Source organism: Lactuca virosa, chromosome 9, assembly GCF_052849685.1.
Source record: "Lactuca virosa cultivar CGN04683 chromosome 9, Lactuca_virosa_CGN04683_v6, whole genome shotgun sequence".
Lineage (NCBI taxonomy): Eukaryota > Viridiplantae > Streptophyta > Magnoliopsida > Asterales > Asteraceae > Lactuca > Lactuca virosa.
In genome coordinates, this window is record NC_136434.1 from 53,098,188 (window position 1) to 53,120,478 (window position 22,291).

Here is a 22,291-nt window from a genome sequence, read left to right on the forward strand (position 1 = left end):
ACCTGGTAGACTTGGTTCCCATACCTTTGCGGGGGAACAAGGTTATTATCGGCATGGATTGGCTAAGCCCCAATGGGGCGGTGATTGACTGCGCGCAGCAGTTGGTGCAGATCAGGACCCCAAGTGGGGGAGAGCTGGTGATTCAGGGCGAGAGGCCACAGCGAGGACCGGCTTTGTGTTCGGCAGCAAGGGCTAGGCGTTACCTTCAGCAGGGTTGCGCAGGATATGTCGCCTATGTCATGGATACCCGGTAGGCGGGTAGGGCGATGGTGAGTGACGTCCCGGTGGTGCGAGACTACGCAGAGGTGTTCCCAGAGGAGCTTCCTGGGATACCCCCCGAGAGCGACAGGTGGAGTTCAGGATCGACCTAGTCCCTGGTGCGGTTCCGATAGCCAAGGCACCGTATCGGTTGGCACCTCCTGAGATGCAGGAGTTGTCTACACAGCTGCAGGAGCTGTTAGACAAGGGATTCATTAGACCGAGCAGTTCGCCCTGGGGAGCCCCGATTCTGTTTGTGAAGAAGAAGGACGGGTCGCATCGGATGTGTATAGATTATAGGGGGCTGAATAAGGTAACGGTGAAGAACCGTTACCCACTCCTGAGGATTGACGACCTCTTTGACCAGCTTCAGGGAGCATCTTGGTTTTCCAATATTGATTTGCGCTCGGGTTACCATCAGATGAGGGTCAGAGAGGAGGATGTACAGAATACTGCATTTCAGACTCGCTATGGCCATTATGAGTTCGTGGTGATGCCCTTCGGGATCACCAATGCTCCTGCCGCGTTCATGGATCTCATGAATCGCGTATGTAGGCCGATGTTGGATCGGTCCGTGATAGTATTTATCGACGACATCTTGGTCTATTCCAAGACGTAGGAGCAGCATGAGGAGCATCTGCGAGAGGTTTTGGATACTCTGAGGAGGGAGAGTTTGTACGCCAAGTTCTCCAAGTGTGAGTTCTGGTTGCGCGAGGTGCAGTTTCTTGGGCACCTTGTCAATCAAAACGGGATTCTGGTCGACCCAGCCAAGGTGGAGGCCGTGATAAGATGGGAGGTTCCGAAATCTCCATCTGAGATTCAGAGTTTCCTGGGATTGGCCGGCTACTATCGGAGATTCATCCAGGATTTCTCCAAGATAGCCGTGCCATTGACTCGACTAACGAAGAAGGTCGTAGTCTTCCGTTGGGGGCTTGAGCAGCAGGCCGCATTCGAGACCCTGAGACAGAGATTGTGTGAGGCGCCGATCTTGGCCCTGCCAGAGGGCGTAGAGGATTTTGTGGTATACTGTGACGCGTCTATTTCGGGTTTAGGCGCGGTTTTGATGTATAGAGGGCACGTTATTGCCTACGCTTCGAGGCAGCTGAAGCCTCACGAGGCGAATTACCCGACGCATGATTTGGAGCTGGGGGCTGTTGTATTCGCCCTCAAGATTTGGCGTCATTACTATATGGGGTCCGTTGTACCATTTACACGGACCATAAGAGCCTGAGGTATCTCATGGACCAGCCAAATCTAAATATGAGGCATCGTCGGTGGCTTGACGTGGTAAAGGATTATGATTGTGAGATCCTTTACCACCCGGGGAAGGCCAACGTTGTGGCCGACGCGCTTAGCCGCAAGGCAGCGCCGATCAGGGATACCTACATGAGGATGACCGTAGTGACCCCATTATTGGAGCAGATCCGAGAGGCCCAGCAGGAGGCTATGAAGGAGGAACATCGGAAGAACGAGCGTATAGTGGGTCAGGTTTCCTCCTTCGACTATGACAGCAGGGGATTATTGACATTACACCGCAGGGTGTGGGTTCCATACCTCGGAGGCGTGTGCCAGGTTCTGATGGAGGAGGCGCACAAATCTCGATTCTCCATTCATCCCGGGGCGACGAAGATGTATAGGGATCTTCGTCTTGATTATTGGTGGCCCTGCATGAAGCGGGATGTAGCCTGGTATGTGGAGCAGTGCTTGACCTGCAGGAAGGTCAAGGCCGAGCACCAGAGGCCACACGACAAGATGCAGCCGTTGGATATCCCGCTGTGGAAATGGGAACACATCACTATGGATTTCATCACCAAGCCTCCCAGGACCGCGGGGGGAGTGGATTCCATATGGGTCATCGTGGATCGGTTGACCAAGAGTGCCCATTTTATACCGATCCAGGAGAGCATATCAGCCGAGAAGCTGGCCGATATTTATATTCGAGAGGTGGTGGCTCGTCACGGGGTGCCGTTCTCCGTGATTTCTGACAGGGATGTTCGGTTCACTTCCACGTTTTGGAAGAAATTCCACGACGAGTTGGGTACTCGTCTGCATTTCAGCACCGCCTTTCACCCGCAGACAGATGGCCAGAGTGAGCGGACCATCCAGACTCTGGAAGATATGTTGCGGGCATGTGTGTTAGATTTTGGTGGTAGTTGGGATACTTACCTTCCGTTGGCTGAGTTCTCCTACAACAACAGCTATCACGCGAGTATTGATCGTCCTCCCTTTGAGATGTTATACGGGATGAAGTGCAGGACCCCGATATGCTGGGGCGAGGTTGGCCATAGGGTCATGGGGAGCACCGAAGTGGTGCTCAAGACGACGGAGAGGATTCAGCAGGTCCGGAGCAGGCTTCAGACTGCTCAGAGTCGGCAGAAAAGTTATGCCGACAAGCGCTGATCGGACCTGGAGTTTCAGGTCGGGGATATGGTTCTCCTGAAGGTGTCGCCATGGAAGGGCATCATCAGATTCAGGAAACGGGGCAAGTTGGGTCCCAGGTATATTGGACCCTTCAGGGTTATAGCCCGGGTGGGCAAGGTGGCATATAGGTTGGATCTGCCAGCCGAACTCAGTCAGATTCATAGCACTTTCCACGTTTCCCAGTTACGGAAATGTTTGGTGGACGACTCGGCAGTGGTACCATTAGAGGATATTCAGGTCGATGACAGCCTGAATTACATTGAGCGGCCTGTAGCGATTCTCGACTGGAAGTCGAAGGATCTGAGGAACAAGAGGGTGGAGCTCGTGAAGGTGCAATGGCAGCACCGGAAGGGCTCGGAATGGACCTGGGAGCTAGTGGATGAGATGATGGAGCATTACCCAGAGCTATTCCAGGATCGAGCAGCAGACTTCGAGGACGAAGTCTAAAATAAGTGGGGGAGATTTGTAGCACCTGTTTCCTGGTATGTATTTTATTTAAGTAATTTTTGCATTTTTGGCATGGGACTCGGCGAGTTGAAGGCCCAACTCGCCGAGTAGAAGCGGGATGAGACGCGGGATCTAAGTGATGGACTCGTCGAGTCGGGTCCCGGACTCGACGAGTAGGCTCTGTCTGGACAAAACCCTAATATGAGGGTTTGCACCCTATTTAAACAACCTTATACAGCCTTCATCGTCCCTTTATGCTCCCAGAAACCCTCTATAGAAAACCCTAGCCGTTGTTGAAGCAATCTAAGTCATTTTGGTGGATTTTGGTGTTGGTAGTCTTAAGAAGGAAGGAGAAGAGCTTGAGGAAACAAGAGGAGACCAGAGGGGTTCGAGTTTGTGCTTCATTTTCAGTCCTCAGAAGGTATAAAGTTGCTAACTTGCTTGTTCATTTGCTAGATCCCATTTTATAGGATTTAGGGCTTTTATAAGCCATTTTAGGTAGCCAACCATGAATGCAAGCATGGTTGGGGACAAGGCTTCGGATCTAGGTCCTCAGAGGGGTCACAAGGCAGAAAGTGGGTGCTTTTACACCCAAGAAAGACTCCATACAACCCAAGAGCTTGTTTTAGGACCTTTTGGACTCAAAGTCCCATGCATGCACGTAAAGTTTGTAACTTTACGTGCTAGAACGATTGTAGGAGCCTAGATCTATCTTTTGGTCATGAGTTGTACATCAGAAATCGAGGATTTAGGGTGTGGACGTGACCAACTCGGCGAGTCCGTTCTTGGGACTCGACGAGTCCAAGGCTTTGAGTCCCATATCTATCGAGGGTCAAAAGAACTCAGTTGGGTGTTAGAAGGGTTGTAGCAGGACAGGAAGAGTGACCCAACGCATTGGACTTAGTTTTAGACCTGGAGTTCATAGGACTCGGCGAGTGCTAGAACAGACTCGGCGGGTCCAAGGCAATCTCCCAACCCTTGAAGATGAACTCGACGAGTTGTTCATACAACTCGACGAGTCAAGGTCAGGACATATTCATAAGATGACGATGGACTCGACGAGTGTTCATACGGCTCGGCGAGTCGGATAAAGGTTCATCCGAGGTTGTGTTAGAAGGAGAACTCGTCGAGTCGATGCTAAACTCGACGAGTAGGGACGTGGATGAGGACGGTTGAAGAGATAGGGACTCGACGAGTTGACGGCCTAACTCGGCGAGTCGGGTCAACTGGAAGTTGACTTTGAATTTGACTTGGTCTTGGGTAGGGGTAAAATAGTCATTTTACCCTAAGAGTAGATATCAGATTCTGACTGAGTGTTTTGTGGGAATTATAGCCGGAGGATTTCCGGGGCAGCAACAGTCAGAGACTTCCCGAGCAGTTTTCCAACAGTCAGTCTTACGAGGTGAGTTTCCTTCCAGTAGGAACGGGTCTAAGGCACCAAGGCCGACCCGTATAGATGATACGTTAGTATTGGAGTGTGGGCAGAGCCCGTATCTCATAGTTGAGTTTGATTATGATATATGTTTGTATGATAGAATTGTTTATACTCGTTGTCTGTGTGATACTTGTATGCTATGGTTTAGTAGCTGAGTGTGGGCGAGGCCCGTATCTCAGAGACAGTGGAGTGTGGGCGAGGCCCGTATCTCCCAGCTAGCGGAGTGTGGGCGAGGCCCGTATCTCCATGAGTGTGGGCGAGGCCCGTATCTCCTAGATGTTCATTATATGTGCATGGTATGTGGTATTATGGGGGAACTCACTAAGCTTCGTGCTTACAGTTTACAGTTTTGGTTTCAGGTACCTCCTCAGCGAAGGGGAAAGAGCTGGCGCGGTAGCGGCACATCAAACACACAAGCATTGATCTTCCGCACTTGAGATATTTTGGGATTGTACTCTGATATGTTACTATTATATGTTATGGGTTTTCAAACATGATGCATTGGTTCACAAAATGATATATTGTTACGCAGTTTTCTTATGAATGTTTTTATAATCCGTTAATTAAAATGAAATTTTTGGACTCGAAATTTAGGATGTTACACAATTATTCGGCTGTCTATGAGATCTAACGTTATATATGATTAGAATACACGAGTGGCTACAGGGTTGGTGGAAGTTTCATGACTGGGTGCAGTTCATAGCAGGATAACGTGATGAATGATTTGCCACTCTTTAGAGAGTGAGGACAGGATGAATGTGTATCTTAGATGCTTGGGCCTAGAGGTTGGGAATTTCGTATGAGGATTTGCCTGATTTTATTATGTCTTAGTGTCATTCGACTCCCTTTGCTCGAATGTTGCTTGCTTTGTGCTTTTAAGAACTCATATTGATGTGATTTAACAATCAAATAAATACGTTAAATTACACGCCACGAAGGTTAAATAATCTTAGAGTGAAGCATTTCGCCCTATTACGCAACTCTCATATGAGTCTAATCGTTGTAGGGATTGAGTCTTTCAGTTGAAAGATTATTTAAGTTTTGTTGCATGTAATTGTATTCATGAAGTGGTTAGCTGACATTAATAGGGGTTCTTCAGCAGCTGATGGGCAGGGGAGGTGGGGAATCATAGGAGAGCCTAGGAAGTGATTTAGTGTGGTTGCTACACTGTTCAGCAAGTATTGGGAGTATTATTATGAGTAGATGAATTAGAAGACTTGGGATGATTCTTAAGGAAAGTATGGATAGGTGTGGAAGGCAATATTGGGCCCGTACTACTGGAAGCACAGGATCTATACTCGAATCGAGTAAAATCTTGGGGATTCTAAGGAGCTGGTCGGGGAAGATAACATGGTTTGTTACCATGATTCGTGGCAGTGGTTCCAAATATGTCGATCTTTTGGTTATGGTTGTTCAGGTGTAATGTCCCGAAACTAAGACCATAAAATTTTCGTTTTTAAATTAATAAATCGTTAATACATATCATTTTCATAAAACCAAGGTAATTAAGATTTATCAAAACATCCTCATTATTAGAGTAAATAACAGAATGCGGAAACATGTGGTGTGTGATCTGCAAACATCTCGAGCTCTCCCCTTTGAAAATAGAAGTACCTGAAACATAAACTGAAAACCGTAAGCACCAAGCTTAGTGAGTTCTCCAAAATACCACATACCATACATACATAAATAAACACATAATGGGCCCTGCCCGGTTTCGAGCCTCGCTCGATATACAGATCGGGCCCCGCCCAACATATATATAATATATATCGAAATAAACACATACACATACAATAATCACAAAGATACATAACAGACAAAATGGTCATTGGGCCCCGCCCGTTAAGCATACAAGTACATAACACATGCAAGAGTCACGCAAACAACTAACATACTAACAAAGCATAATCATGGGTTGGCATTGGTGCCTTCGACCTGCTAAACATAATGAGGAAACTCACCTCGACTGCTGAATCACACTGATAAATCCTTGGGTGTTGGTCCGACAATCCCCGAGCTCAAAAGACTTGTAAATGAGTGATGATTTTGGATCTCTAAATTTCCCAACAAGCTATGCAAAATGAGGAAACAAATGATTGTTATTACTCTTTCGAGAATGAGATTTGCATGTTTATCTTTACTTTAAAAATGAAATTTTTAGTTTAAATTTGGAGTGTTACAGATCTTCTAGTTCAAGTACTCATTGAACAAAGAATTCTATAAGTTCAAGTATGCTCCATCCGGCTATGACCAAATGAATTAAAACAACTTCAAGGATCTTATAATTCAATCATGTGTTTACCAAAGCAACTTGTAAGTTTGATTTTAATCGATTTAAGATTAAATGAAACTAGGGACCAATTTTGTAATGGTTTAGGAATCATTTTTCTAAAAAAAATTTATACATGAACTTTTTTTTTGTAAATTCTGCTACACATAGATAAGTTATGTAATTTTTTTTGGACAAGGACATTTTCTATAAAATTATATTACACATGATTGATTTCTATTGCAATATTCTGCCACATGGGCCATTTATGTAATTATTTAGGGACCATTTTTGTAAAAAATTACACAAGGATCTCCTTTGTAAAATTCCTAGCAACCGTAAGGAGTTAAGTAACTTTTGTTGTAGTTTTCTATCATAGGACCATGTAATTGGTTCGGGAAGCATTTATGTAATTATGTTCTACACATGGACCTTTTCTATAAATTTTTATTAAACATATATCAAATTTGTTTTAATTTTAAACCATATGGATCTATTCTATAACTTTTTTCTACATATGGAGCTTTTTTGTAAAATTGTTTACATAGGGACCATTTATGTTGTAATTTTTTTTTGTCACATAGAGTGGTAGACTATTTATGTAATTTTTTAGAGACCGTTTTTGTAACTTTTTATGCACATAGACATTTTTTGTAAAATTATATTACATGTGAACAACTTTTATTGCAATATTCTGTCACAAAGACCATTTATGTAACTATTTAGGGAAATTTTCTGTAAAAAAATATGCATACGAACCTCCTTTGTAAATTTTTTGTAAACTTCTAATCAAATGTATTTGTTACAATTTTATGTCAAATAGACAATTCCAGTAATTATTTTGAAACTATTTATGTAATTGTTATATTCATATGATTTTTTTATATAAAACTCTGTTCCACATGACTATTTATATTGTAATTTTCTATCATAGGTACCAATTCAATAATTATTTAGGGACCATTTATGTAACTTTTTTTTTGCATAGAGACCTTTTTTGTAAAATTATTTTACACAGAGCATTTATGTAGTAATTTTCATCCACATGGAGCATTTATGTAATTGTTAAAGACGATTTCTGAAAAAAAAAAGTTGCATATGGACATTTCCTATAAAGTTATATTACATGGGGACAGTTTTCCTATTGGGATATTGTGGTAGGACCATTTCTATAATTATTTAGGGATCATTTGTGTAAAAAAAATCGGCATAAGAACCTCATTTGTAAAATTCCCAGCAAATGTACGGAGTTATATAATATGTATTTTATGTATTTCAACATAAGTTTTTGTCTTTCTTCTTATAAAAGGTTTCCTTGAATTTCATATATACTCTTATTAAACATCAAAATATCATATTTGTCCGGCCTAAGTTTTAAATATCGTATTTAACATTCGTAAATTTTCAAAATATCATATTTGCCAAAATCTTTATTTTTAACATATTTAAACATTTTATAATATTTTTAAATCTTTATTTTTTACCAATTAGACTATTATACCCCTCTTACAATCCTTTGTAATCATGTTCTTCAATGGCATGGAGATAGATATGAAGTTGAAGGTTTAATTTCGTTCTATGAAAATGTAAATAAGTTGTGCGTTTTTGTAGGATTTTTTAATGGCAAAAAAGAAAGTTTACTTTGGCATCTCCTGTAGCCCCATTCATATATATTGTTACAAAGAATGGTGAAAGGTCATTGGCCGCCAATGCTTTGTTAAATTTGTCATGATGATGCTTTTGGGATTTGTATATTGTGCACTAATAATTGTATTTTTATTTGATTTTGTTTAATCCCACTTCAGAAAATGGCATCGGTAGTGCTTAAAGATTGCTAATTGTGTTAATAAACATTGACGAATATCAATAAAACCCACCATATTTATCTTACATGATTAATTCTCTTATTTTAATCTCAGTCGTCGAGTTTCTATACTGCTAGTAACGAATTCTTTAACAGATGTTCAAATATAAACTACTCTATACGTATTTGTCTTTACCGCATTGGCGTCTGTTCATTATAATAGAAAACTATTCAAAGCATATGATTGATAATTAATTACTTCATCTATAAAAGGGATGTAATAGTCAATTGATAAAAGAAAAAAATTAAAATGATTATAAAATTGTTTAAAAATACAAAAAAATAAGGATTTAGGAAAATATGATATTCTAAAAGTTTACAAAGGATAAATATGATATTTATAAATTAGGTTGGACAAATATGATATTTTGAGGTTTAAGAAGGGTATATACGAAATTCACCCTTTTGTATAAATGCTTATTTGTAGGGTTTCTTTTTATTTGATGGTATAAAAACTAAAAAGATTCTAGCCGTTAAGTGTTGTCATACCTCATTGAAGTCAAAAGTTCAAGTCCAGTCCGAGACATATGCAGATGCAAGAGTAGTTTAGTAGTAGATTAAATTTACCGTTAAAAAATAAAAGTCATTCGTACATAACAATTTTTCTAAGCGTATAAAAACTTGTTTTTTTTATAAGAGATATTACCTATTTGATCGGTATCTACTTCTTCTAATAGTTGCGGTATAACTTTTATTTAATACTTGGTTGTTTTTTTTAATATGGATTAAAATTAACGAACATAATACATAATGACAAAATATAATACTTTATATGTTATTAGCCTTAGGCTCGAGAGAGTGGTGTCAAGTTTGCCACGGTTCACGTAGACCCCGCCCATGATTTGCCACACTCCTTCAAAATTTTGTCATTTAGATGGTGTGGGTTGCCACACTTGCTATGCTATTTTTTTCCCTAAAATTAATTAATATAAAAAATAAACATTTCAAACGATTATTCTTTAAAACTAAATTTTCATTAAACCTCAAAAGAAAATTACAACACAAAAAAAAAAAACATAGAATTTCAAATTACGAACCTAGAAATTTAAATAACGAAACCACGACCCTAAAATAACGAAGTCTAGATGTTGTATTTTTTCGCAACCTCCTCTTTTTCTTTTATCGCCATTTCTTTTTCATGTCCGGTGAGAGCGCTAGTGTCTCTTGTTAAGATCGCCACGGCACATTTTTTTCTTTCTCTTGTGCGACCACCAAATATTGTTCCAAAAACAACTTCAAGTTGTCCGTTTTGGTTGTTAGTTGGTCGATGTCACTCGGAGCACTTCCCGAACCACTTGCAGTCACTTTTCTTTTTGGTTTGACTCGGTCTATTCCCATGAGACGAGTGGTTCTTGGAACCTCAAAAGGCTCCTCTTCATTGAGGTCAATCCCGACATGTGCATCGAACGATTGACTATGTGTCGTTTCGGATGTTTTGGTTATTTTAGAAGAACCACCCGTAAAGGTTTCAGAAGCATCGACGTCTTGCCATTTTTTTGACAATTTCACAACATTCCAAACATGTAGAAATTTGAAATTCGCCCATTTTTTATTCCGGTAAACTTCAAGAGCTTTTTGCAAAATTGTTTCGTCATTTGCACCATTTTGCCATTGTCGTTTGACATTCGAAAACACCCCATTAAACCCCGTCACCACTTTGTTGACATTTCTTCACTTCGAGTAAATTTGGTCTTTTTTTCCGGTAGTCTCCAAGATTCATCTCCGTGAGAAAACACCGTGTAATTTTACGGAAAAAAGTTGGACAATCTTGGTTGTTTCCGACCAACGGATCTTTAGAAACATCAACCCACACACGAGCCAACGCATTTTCTTTGGCCGGTGTCCATTGCCTTGGAGTTGCCTTTCCATTTTTCTTGGGTCGTGGTCGAATCTCTTTCGGTTCCGATTTCGTTTCGAGGACGAGTTCGGGTTCTCCATGAGTTTGGAATTGGGTTAGAAAATTCATAGGAGCCGCGAAGATCGTCAAATGGGTTGAAATCATTTTCCATTTGAGATTGAGGTTGAGATGAGAAGTTCATTTGAGGTTGGTTTTTGAAATTGAAGTTGTATTTTAAATTGAGGTTGGTTTGAGCTTGAAATGGGTAGTAAACACCACAAAAGTGTAAATTTGGTGGTGAATAAATAAGCCGATCGTTTAGCTTTGAACGAAATTTGGTGAAGAATGTGATATTGATGTAACATCCCATTTATTGATTAAATAAGTAGATAAAGATTTATAAATGGATTATAGTCCTGAATTAGATAATATTGAGCGGGGTGTTGGTGTTGGGGAGCAAATTGATTTAATTATGGATTTTGAGGGTTAAAGTGTAATTTTTGGGCCACTTTGTAAATATTTCTGGAGGTGGAGGCTGGTTGGTAATTGTTGGGACTTGTATTGTTATGAATTATTAAAGATAGGGGGCTGAATGGTAAGTTTTGGACCTTAGATGAAAGGAATTTATTGAGCCAAGGGCTAAAGGGTAACTTTTGGATTTTCTTTGAAAATAACTTAATGGGGAGGGACCAAAAGTGTTTAATTGGCATTATAGTTTGGGATGGACACGGGTTAATCCCGTATATTTCTTTCCTTCTGTTCGGATAGGATAATGGAAACCCTAACCCTACACCATTGCTTATCGGCCGCCACGATCACGTAAACTCCTTTCAACCACCACCTTGAGAAGCTCCACGACCGCTGCTGCTGCCTCACCGTTGAAGCGCCGACGAGCACCACCTCCTTGTTGCTGTCGGAGACGTAAGGGAGCCCGAGGAGTCACCGAGATTGGCGGCTACAGCCGTGTTCGTCGCTGCGCGGGTCCGGCGTGACCTGAAGGCTCTCGGTAAGACTGCCAACCACCCACCTTATTTCTTCTTCTTCTTCGTTTCTACCGGCTGGACGTCGTGGGATGTCGCCGCCTGCTGCCGGTGGCCTCATGGTTACCGTTTCTGCTTATCTCAGTTATGGCAGCCGCCGGTGAGGGTGGCTGAGCTGTGTATGGTCGAGTATATGAGCTATTCTCGTCATTTGTGGTGTTATATGAGAATTATTGTACCGGAAAATCCACAACCACCACCTCAAGGTGGTGGCTGCCACCTATCTTTGCCTTCTGCCGCCCTATGCCGCCACCAACCACCATGGGAGGTGGTTGTGTGCGTGTGTATTTATGTTTGAGGTTGCTTGTGCACTCTTTGGGCAGGAACTGCCACGTCCACCATTAAAAAGGGTGGCTGCCGCCGCCTCCCGCCTTGAGCCGCCGCCGATCACCACCGCCCGAGGTGGCAGTGGGTGATGCCCGGCCTGGTGGAACCCTATTGGACCTAAACACTAACCTTGGGCTGGGCTGTATCGTTATTGGGCTAGAAACCCTAATTCGGGTTTGGAAAACCCTAATTTTGGGTTTGTTAGTTTGGATTTTACTGGGCCCCGCGGTTAGGCTGTTGGATGGATATTGTGAATTAGGTCCAACTTCATTGTATGAATGACCTAGTGGAGTGATGGACTTAATGGGTTAAGTCCTTAATGGGTTAAGTGAGAAACACTTAACCCTAATCGTCATTTTATGTGAAAACCTTAAATTTGTTGGGCCTTGTGTTGGGCCTTTCTATTGGGCTTTGGTGATTGGGCTATTGATGGGCTACCCAAGAGCAATCATGTGGACTAGAATATGTAGATGAGCTTTAGGGTAAGGCCCATATGAGGGTTTGGGCCCAATTTGGAAACTTGGGCCATAGTTGGGCCATTAGAGGACTTTTTGTGGACCCATTTGGTATTGGGCCTTGGTGGGCCCATTGGGCTTAGATTATATATGGACCGGATTGATGGACCATATTTAGACCTAATAATGTGAAAGTTGGTCTTAGATCCTAATGGGGTTATTTGTGGGTTTGACTTAGTGATAGAAGCCGGAGTGTAGCAGCAACATTTATAGGATTTGTTCGCCATCCGAGGTAAGTCTTCTCACTATACTTTACCTAGAGTGGTAATTTATGTGTGTGACCAGAGGGTCTTATGCGCTTGCTTGAGTTATGCATTTTCTGTGTGATATATGTGTTGTATGTTATATTATGTGATACATAGACCGGACCGGAGTGTCCAACGTACTATGAGACCGGAGGGTTCTCAACCAGACCGGACCAGAGGGTCCAACGAGCCATGGGACTGGAGGGTCCCAACCAGACCGGACCGGAGGGTCCAACGAACCGTGGGACTGGAGGGTCCCACTGAGACACATTGACCGGTGGGTCTTACCGAGTTATAGCCTCGAGTGGCTAATTACTTGTGCGTGGTATTTTGGGGAACTCACTAAGCTTCGTGCTTACCGTGTTATGTGTTATGTGTTTCAGGTACTTCTCAGGATCACGAGAAGGCAACGGCTCGATTGTACACACAAGATAAAGAGTTATGTTTTGGAAGATCTTGGGTTATTAATCAAATAATTATGGAAGTGTGTTTTGTTAATTTGCTAATTGTGATTTTTGTGAAATGTATTATGAGAATTTTTGTAATTTAAAAATGAAAAATTTATTTGAAATTTACAGTGTTACAATTGAGTTTGTGTTTTGGGTGTTTTCTTTTGGTATTTTTTGGAGCTTTTAGGTTGGACGGAGAAACCATTTTTTTTTCACAAAAATTATGTTGTTTGAGTGAAAAAACGAAGAAGGCGAAGTGGGATGAATATATGGTATTTATATAGGGTAAAAAGAGGGTATTTTTTGATTTTTTTTTTTGTAAAAAACAGTCATTTTGACCGAGGTAACGTTAAAAAAAAATTAAAACATCCAACCACTTTACTCTCTCTCATCGGCATTTTCCCACCGAGTTGCCGAACCGAGCTTGACATGGCATGCCGAGTCCTCGGCCAGGAGTTCGCCGAGGTAACCGAGTTGCTCACCGAGATCACTCCATCCGGTCTTAGGATAATACGAAAAAGTAGACAAATTTAAGGTTTATTTTATAAATATCCATTAATAGAATCAATCCTATATTTATGCCATATCTTTTCTTTAAAACCATATATATCTCAAGAACGAAAAAGGAAAGTGTTCCTGTAGAAGCTGTTAAATTATACCCAAATATAATAAAAACGTTTATGTAAAGACAAAATCTGTATATAAAAATGATCGTTGCTAAATATATTCCATATCAACAATTAAACTCGAGGGATACTTACGTCCTTTTGTATTCAAGGATTACATGTTTGAAATGTTTTTGAGAAAAAAGGGACCAAAGTCTAGAAAACATATTTGGGGGGATGAGAATGCAAAATTCCAAAAGTTATTGGTTGGTTGGTGAAGTCGCCTATAGTAGCGCCCCCATTCTATAGAAGTTATAGAACTCACCACATCATCCGCCCCAGTGTGTGTTTTTAGGTGAAGAAAGCAGAGTGAGTGCTGTTTGTTCTTGGTGAGAGAAAGATAGAGAGATTCTCGCACGAATCGCTAGGTAAAACTTGGAATTTCTGTGTAGCAATGGATTCGGATTATGGAGTTCCAAGAGAGCTTTCTGATCTGCAAAAGAATCGATCTCTGTACAAACCTGAGCTTCCCCCTTGTCTTCAGGTTTCTCTTTTACAATATAGGTCACAAGTTACTAACTGTGTTCTTCAGATTTGTTCACATATCTACATGCATCTGTTGGCATTGTATTGATTTTGATGTGTTTCATATAAGTTAAATCGTGAATCGAATCAAGGGTTTATGTTTAAAGGTTTTGAATATTCGGTGATTCGATAAGATTGAAAGCGAAATAGATCTGACATATGTAGATCACGTGTTTTGCGATCTATTCGTTTTCGTTTCGCCTTTTCTCGCCCTTTATTCGCGTCACCTTTTTGATTGCTTTGGGTCTGTTTTCGGATTTAGTTTTGACTGCTTTAATTGTTCGAATAGCATCTAAATGCTATGGTTTCTTTTCTGCTGTTATAAATCTAGCGATTTCAGAGATTTAGTTTTGGTTTTAGTTTTCTTTACATCAATCATGCTTCTAATATTAAACCAAACAGTTTTTTGGTGTGGCATAAGATACGGATAATATGACCTAGGGATCCAAAAGACAGGTTGTAATGTTGTATAAAGTTTCAAACTTATAACCTTTATGTGCTTAAAAGAGAGTGATTTGATGTTCTTTCACACATTGAAAAAACAGCATTTTAAGGGGTGATAGACTGATAGTGATGCATGTTTGACTTTTTTTTTGAACTTATCCTAACTTAATAACTATCATGTGCTTAAAAGAGAGCGATTCAATGTTATGTGACATACTGAAGAAACTGCATTTAGTGGTGATAGAGTGATGCATGTTTGACTTTTTTTTGAACTTATACCTATTATCATATTATGTGCTTGAAAGAGAGTAAATCATGTTTGACTTTTTTGACGCCTTATTTCTGGTCATATTTAATTCGTACATGTCTTTGTGCACAGGGAACAACTGTGCGAGTAGAATTTGGTGATGCAACTGCTGCAGCTGATCCTTCAGGTGCTCATGCCATTGCTCGTTCATTTCCTCACACTTATGGTCAACCATTGGCTCATTTCCTCAGAGCAACAGCTAAAGGATCCAATGCTCAGATCATTAATGAGCACCCTGCAGTAAAGTAAGGGTTCCCTTTGTTCAGTTTCTTTCCTTCATGTCAGATTTGCAATAATCATATAAAAAAAATCATGAACAAATAATAACATGTGTATAAATTATAATATCATTGTTCCAGGGTTGGGCTGGTTTTTTGTGGTAGACAATCTCCTGGAGGACATAATGTTGTTTGGGGCCTTCATGAAGCTCTCAAAAGTCACAACCCTAAAAGCACTTTGCTTGGATTTCTTGGTAAACATTTTATCACTTCCTATGATTGTTCTCACTTGTGAGTTTGGGTTTTAGTTTTACTCATAAATTTTTTGTTATGCTGTGTGATTAGGTGGTTCTGAAGGTTTATTTGCTCAAAAAACTCTCGAGATCACAGACGATATTCTTGCAACCTACAAAAATCAAGGTACTTAATGAGAAATATAATTTTGTTGTTCTTTGTTTCTAGTTTCTTAAAGTAATTTCATTTATGACTATTTTAATCCTTTGAAGGTGGTTATGATCTATTGGGAAGAACAAAGGACCAAATAAGAACCACAGAGCAAGTAAATTCTGCAATGGCTGCATGCAAGGCCTTGAATTTAGATGGTTTAGTCATTGTTGGAGGTATAATTAAACACAATTATCAATAATAATCTTTTTGTCAGATTATTTACTAACAACACTTGTTTGTTTTTCTTTAAAGGTGTAACATCTAACACAGATGCTGCTCAACTTGCTGAGACTTTTGCTGAAGCAAAGTGCTCTACAAAGGTTTATACTTTCTCACACATCAAAATTTCTTTTTCCTTGTATATACCACTAAAATGTTTATAATTTTGCAGGTGGTTGGAGTCCCTGTTACCTTAAATGGAGATCTTAAGAACCAATTTGTTGAAGCAAATGTTGGTTTTGATACTATCTGTAAGGTTAACTCTCAACTCATCAGTAATGTCTGCACAGATGCTCTTTCTGCTGAAAAGGTAATAATCACTTGACTCTTGAATACATTGATTCTTTATAATTTTTATTATTAAAAACTAATTTGTTTTCTTTCTTTACAGTACTACTATTTTATCCGACTCATGGGTAGGAAGGCATCTCATGTTGCTGTGGAGTGCACTCTCCAATCACATCCTAACATGGTACACTTACATTTCTGTCCATTATACACACTTTATATCTAATTTATCTTGTTCCCCAAATTACCCTTGTGTATCTTTCCTTGTAGGTTATTCTTGCTGAAGAAGTTGCTGCTTCAAAGCTTACCATTTTTGACATAACAAAACAGATTTGTGATGCTGTGCAAGCTAGGGCAGAACAAGGTATTTGACTATTTGACTATTGTTGTTGATATGGCAATAATGGTTATTGATGTAATGATATTGTTTTGATTTTTTATTTTATTTTATTATTCAGGCAAGAATCATGGAGTCATCCTACTTCCAGAAGGACTTATTGAAAGCATTCCAGAAGTTTATGCACTTTTGCAGGTAACTAAATCTTTTACAACAGTAATTTCTTTCTTTCCAGGTAATTAATTAATGCTATGATATTAACAGTTTAATATGTTGTACTTTCAGGAAATTCATAGTCTTTTGAGACAAGGAGTTTCTGCTGATAAAATATCAACACAACTCTCACCTTGGGCTTCTGCTTTGTTTGAATTTTTGCCACCCTTTATTAGGAAACAGGTTTATTTTTTTTTAAAATAATTTCATGTAATTATTAATTATTCATTTCTTGTAAAAACCTATATCTCAATGCTCATATCTATCGTCTTTATTTTTGCAGATTCTCCTCCACCCTGAGTCAGATGACTCAGCTCAGTTATCTCAGATTGAAACAGAAAAGCTTCTTGCAGAACTTGTGGAAGCAGAAATCAATAAACGACTGGTAAGATACAAAATTAGCAAACATACTTTCAATTTAATTGTTTATGATAGTATCCTACTTCCACTTCTTTCTACTCTAATAAACAAATAAATAAAAAGTATGTTGCTGTTTCATCCATTTAACCCTATTATTTATTGATTCATTATCTTTGGACATGTAAACAGAAAGAAGGTACATACAAGGGGAAGAAATTCAATGCCATCTGTCACTTTTTTGGGTATCAAGCTCGAGGTTCTTTACCATCAAAATTCGATTGTGACTACGCCTATGTAAATTTCTTCACTTTTAAGTTTTAACCAATTGTAAAATATAAATTCAAAATATTTACCTAAAGTGGAAGTAATTTTATTATTGTAGGTGCTCGGACATAGTTGTTACCATATTCTAGCATCTGGTTTAAACGGTTACATGGCAACTGTCACTAACCTCAAGAATCCTTCAAACAAATGGCGTTGTGGTGCTGCTCCAATAACAGTATGTCATATACTTTTTTATTTCAATATCAGATTTTTATTACATGATGTGTTGACTTATTTTGACCTTTTTTGAAGGCTATGATGACAGTGAAGCATTATGGTCGTGGGTCAGGGTCAGGGGCCATAACACTTGGCAAACCTGTAGTCCATCCTGCTACTGTGGACTTGAGAGGCAGAGTATACGAGTATGTGATATCATTTTATTTTTTATTTTTATTTTTATGGAAAGAAAGAAAGAAAGAAAGAAACTTGAAATTCGATGTGATAAATGGCACAGGTTGCTTAGACAAAATGCAACAAGATTCTTGATGGATGATGTGTACAGAAACCCCGGGCCTCTTCAGTTTGATGGGCCAGGTGCTGATTCTAAAGCTGTCAGCTTGTGTGTGGAGGATCTTGATTACATGGGTCGTATTAAGGAATTAAACGAATATCTTGACAAGGTTCTGAATTTTAAATCCTTCTTTCTGTAGTATGTCAAAACATATCATATGTATGTATATATAGATTATTATGAGATTTAAGTTTGTGTTAATTTGTATTTTGTACTACAGGTGAGAACGATAGTGAAACCAGGGTGTTCTCAGGATGTTTTGAAGGCGGCTTTGAGTGCCATGTCATCGGTGACAGACATTCTATCTGTCATGACCTCACAGCGGTTGGAGTAGTGGAAGTAGTACAAGTTGAGGATCTTTTCAACTCATTGTGTGTACTCTTCTGTCAGGTTTTCTATATTTTCTCAAAATTTTAGTGAGTATGAGTTCTCTTTTAAGTTTTAAAGGCAAAACAGTTAGAATGCAACTACTTGTTTTTTTGTTATGTTTTTGTGTGGAATCTTTATAATTACAATTAATGTTTGACATTTTTTTTGGTCAATTTCTTGTGTGGTTAATAATTTCGGGTAACAAGATATTAATGGGAGATCAAATAATTGTCACACATTATCTTCCAACTATAGTTTATTGTAATTTTTGTATTATCATATTATGCTTTTGTAACATAAGTAGCTAAAACAATATGAAAATGGTGCTTACTCCTAATACCCTCATCGTTAGTAGAACTTGGCCGTTGTCATCTTGGTTCTCTAACTCCCTTTTCTTTTTCTCTATAGCTTTAGCAAGCTTGTACCATTTTTTTTCCTTTCTTTTATCTCCAATCTCATGTTAGTTACTGTAATTTTTTTGGATAAATAAATTCATAGCAAAATCTGGATTATTATCGAAAGTAAAATAAAACAACCTATTTAAAAGTTTTACTTACAATTCAATGCACAACTCTTATTTTTTAGAAAAAAAAACCTTTTTATTTGTTTGTATATTATTATGTTAAAGAATCAAAGCTTTTAAACAATATACAAATAAATAATTGATTGTCTGATAATTTCAGCGTCAAATATCAAAATCACATTATAATCATATCGTATATCATGTTTTAATACAATTATATCTAATTTCAGTTTTCGAATTCGAATATCACATGATCACTTTATAAGTTCACATTCAATAACCTTTTAAATAAATAATAGATTATAATTTTTTTGAATTAAAAAACATTTTTTATGTTTCTATATTTGTGACGACCAACTTTTTTTTTTCTTTTTGAAAGTCTTAATAATTTATTAGAGACAAGTTAGCAAAAACAAAGATATAAAATTACAAAGGAATGGACAATATATGATTAAATCACCATGAGTTTATGCTAATACTAAATCCTTTATTCCTATTAACGAAAACCAATTGTAAAAATAATAATTAAACTGACAACCAACTCTTTTTTAGTTTAAGGGTGACTTAAAATTAAATCATATTAATGTAGGACAAATCTTAACTATTTTGTAAGTTAGAATACAAAAGCATACCTACTTGATAGTTATTTGGTTATTAAGAGTGACTACCACTTATTTGACTATTCCAAAAGTATACTTATCACTACCATTTCTTCATCAAAACCTTAGAAAATGATCACCGCTTCACTTCACCGATATCATTTTAATTTCTTATTTAGTTTAATACAACATTTAATTAAATAATATTTACTTTAACAATATAAAAATAATTAAAAATAAAAATGACATAATTAAAATAGTTTCTAGTCATTGCCATCCACATCATCGTCATCCATATGCTGTTGTTTTCTTTCGTATATATGTTCCGTAAAATCATAACAAAGTTTGTGGTGTTATGCATTTTGTATCTCTAAAATGCTCGCAAAGTATGGTAGGTTACCATGTACTATTTGTGAATGCAAGTTAAGTTCGTTGTTTGGATTATATATACAAATAGCCTAACCATTTTTTTCTATTATCATGTTATGTAAAAATAGAACATATATTACCTTCCTTAGTTTTTTCAGGTTCCTTGACTGTGTCGGGTATTTAAGTATATGTCATTTCTCCTTTATGAATCCAAAGCACGTTCCACATCTTTTCTTACCGCTTTTTGTGCTGTTTTGAACAGTTTTCTTTTTTCATCTTGTGGATATGGATATGATTTGACAAATATAACGTACTATGTATATATCTCATCACCAAGATAATAACCATTCTTGTACTCATTTCCATTCATAATAAAAGGTAACTCATGTGTTTTGCCCAACAAAATTCCGTTGATTATCGAAGATGCGCCAAGAACATTCAAATCGTTGTTTGATCCTGACATACCAAAGTATGCATGCCAAAACCATGGATCTTGTGACACCAGTGCCTTTATGTCACACCCCAAAACCGGAACGGCGGAAACGTTCGGGGGTGGAGGACGTCATGTTTAATATCACACGATATGTATATAGTAAGCAAGCAATGAACAACCATTTCATTTAGAAAGAAAGTGTTTACAATGTGTGTGTTCACAAAACATAGAATTCATAAGCAAATAACAAAACAAGACTTGAAGCTATACTGCTCCATCTTCTGAATTCCTGGCACGAGTACCCGTCTAATCGGCTCCTGAGAATACAAGTTATTTGAAAGAGTTGATCAGCAATTAAGCTGGTGAGTTCATAAGATTTTAGTGATGTGAGTAAGCTGTAAAATGTTGTTAAAAATGTAGTTGTAAAATGTAGTAAGTTGTAAGTTCTGTTTAGAAAAGTTCGCCTGTTCCTCTAGAAAATCCTATATTTCCTACTTGAATGAAAGGTAAGTAAAAATGACTTTACAACCCTTTCTATGAGTACTAAATGGATACAAGTTATATAAAACTCAGAGTAAACAAACAATCGACTGTGCGCATCTGCCCCAATCCCACAACCAAACAAGGAACATGAATTAGGGCGGATAGCACACATCCCATTGGTTGTTAGATCATTGTTGTATATAACCCTAGTGTATTCACTTGTTACTCATGGAGTTAGTTGTAATTGTTCCTTTAGATTTGATGAAAAGATCCTTTAAGAAAACCCTTATTTCTTATGATAAAATGATGACCACAGTGACTACTTTTATAATAACTTAGTTTATACTGGATATATATGATCTAATATCGGATAGAAAGTTAATTGGGTGAATCTGCCCTAAGCCCACAACCAAACAAGGAACAGGAAGTAAGGTGGAAAGCACACATCCAACTACCTATTGGGTATTAATTATATATAACCATGATGTATAAACTAAAGTATTATAGAGTTAATCACCTAAGGTCTTTTAAGTTTCACTGGTTTAATAAAATGGATTAAACCCATTACTGGTTAAGTTTCTAGTTTTGTATACCAAAAGTTCTGATTTGGAAAGTATGTTTTGTACTAGAAAACTGTGCTTTGACTCTGTGTCCTATGACCTGACCCATACCTGGTACCCTTATGATGTCTTAATGTATACTAAGCATATATATATATATATATATATATATATATATATATATATATATATATATATATATATATATATAGAATCGAATAGAAAATAGATTGGGTGAATTCGTTCCAAGCCCACAACCAAACAAGGAACAGGAAATGAAGCGGAGAACACACATCCTATTACCTGTCGGATCCTATTGGTGTATATATATATATATATATATATATATATATATATATATATATATATATCCTATGATGTATACATTAAGGAATCATAAGATTAGCATTATGGTCCTTTCTTTTAAACGTAGCCTTCTACCAAGGCATCTACTGTTATGTGCTAGACTCGACTGTTCTGTTTGTCGTTTGTAAAAATGTATGTTTTCCCTAGTTTATAACTATCTTAACTCAAAAATAGTTTTAGTAATGGGAAATGTAAGTACAAAGTGGTCGTTTAAAATGACATGCGGATGTACTAATGACCTAAAACATGTTGTTTTATTATGGTCATAATGTGAAGGCTAGTACCCCTACTAAACGTTCTCTCTGTCTGGAGATTAAGGGAACCAAACGCGACCTCTGCAAATTCTTGCAAGCCGTGTAATTCACATTTTATATGATCATGTATACCCAATATAACTATCACCTTTTGTTTAAAACAATGAGTTAGTGATTCATTGGTATAATTAGATCCTGTATGTTCTCATGCTATAGCAACCTAGTTTGTTTGTTCTGTATGGTATTGTTTATTTCTCATCATAGTATTCTCTCTGTATGGTATTGTTTGTTTCTCATAATAGTGTCTCTCTCTGTATGGTATTGTTTGTTTCTCATAATAGTGTCTTTCTCTGTATGTTATTGTTTG

The 22,291-nt window shown here is 38.2% G+C and overlaps 1 protein-coding gene across 1 annotated transcript; it reads left to right on the forward strand.

The window, feature by feature from the left end:
• Window positions 1-14,022: 14,022 nt before the first annotated feature.
• Window positions 14,023-18,510, forward strand: LOC145136785 (pyrophosphate--fructose 6-phosphate 1-phosphotransferase subunit alpha). The gene is made up of 17 exons (XM_079070901.1): window positions 14,023-14,259; window positions 15,124-15,296; window positions 15,411-15,523; window positions 15,615-15,689; window positions 15,776-15,889; window positions 15,969-16,036; window positions 16,108-16,245; window positions 16,327-16,407; window positions 16,494-16,587; window positions 16,682-16,755; window positions 16,846-16,956; window positions 17,057-17,158; window positions 17,323-17,427; window positions 17,516-17,632; window positions 17,710-17,819; window positions 17,912-18,077; window positions 18,189-18,510. Exons 1-17 carry the CDS (start codon window positions 14,170-14,172, stop codon window positions 18,300-18,302), a joined length of 1,845 nt encoding a protein of 614 aa, XP_078927027.1. The 5' UTR covers window positions 14,023-14,169; the 3' UTR covers window positions 18,303-18,510.
• Window positions 18,511-22,291: the final 3,781 nt, after the last annotated feature.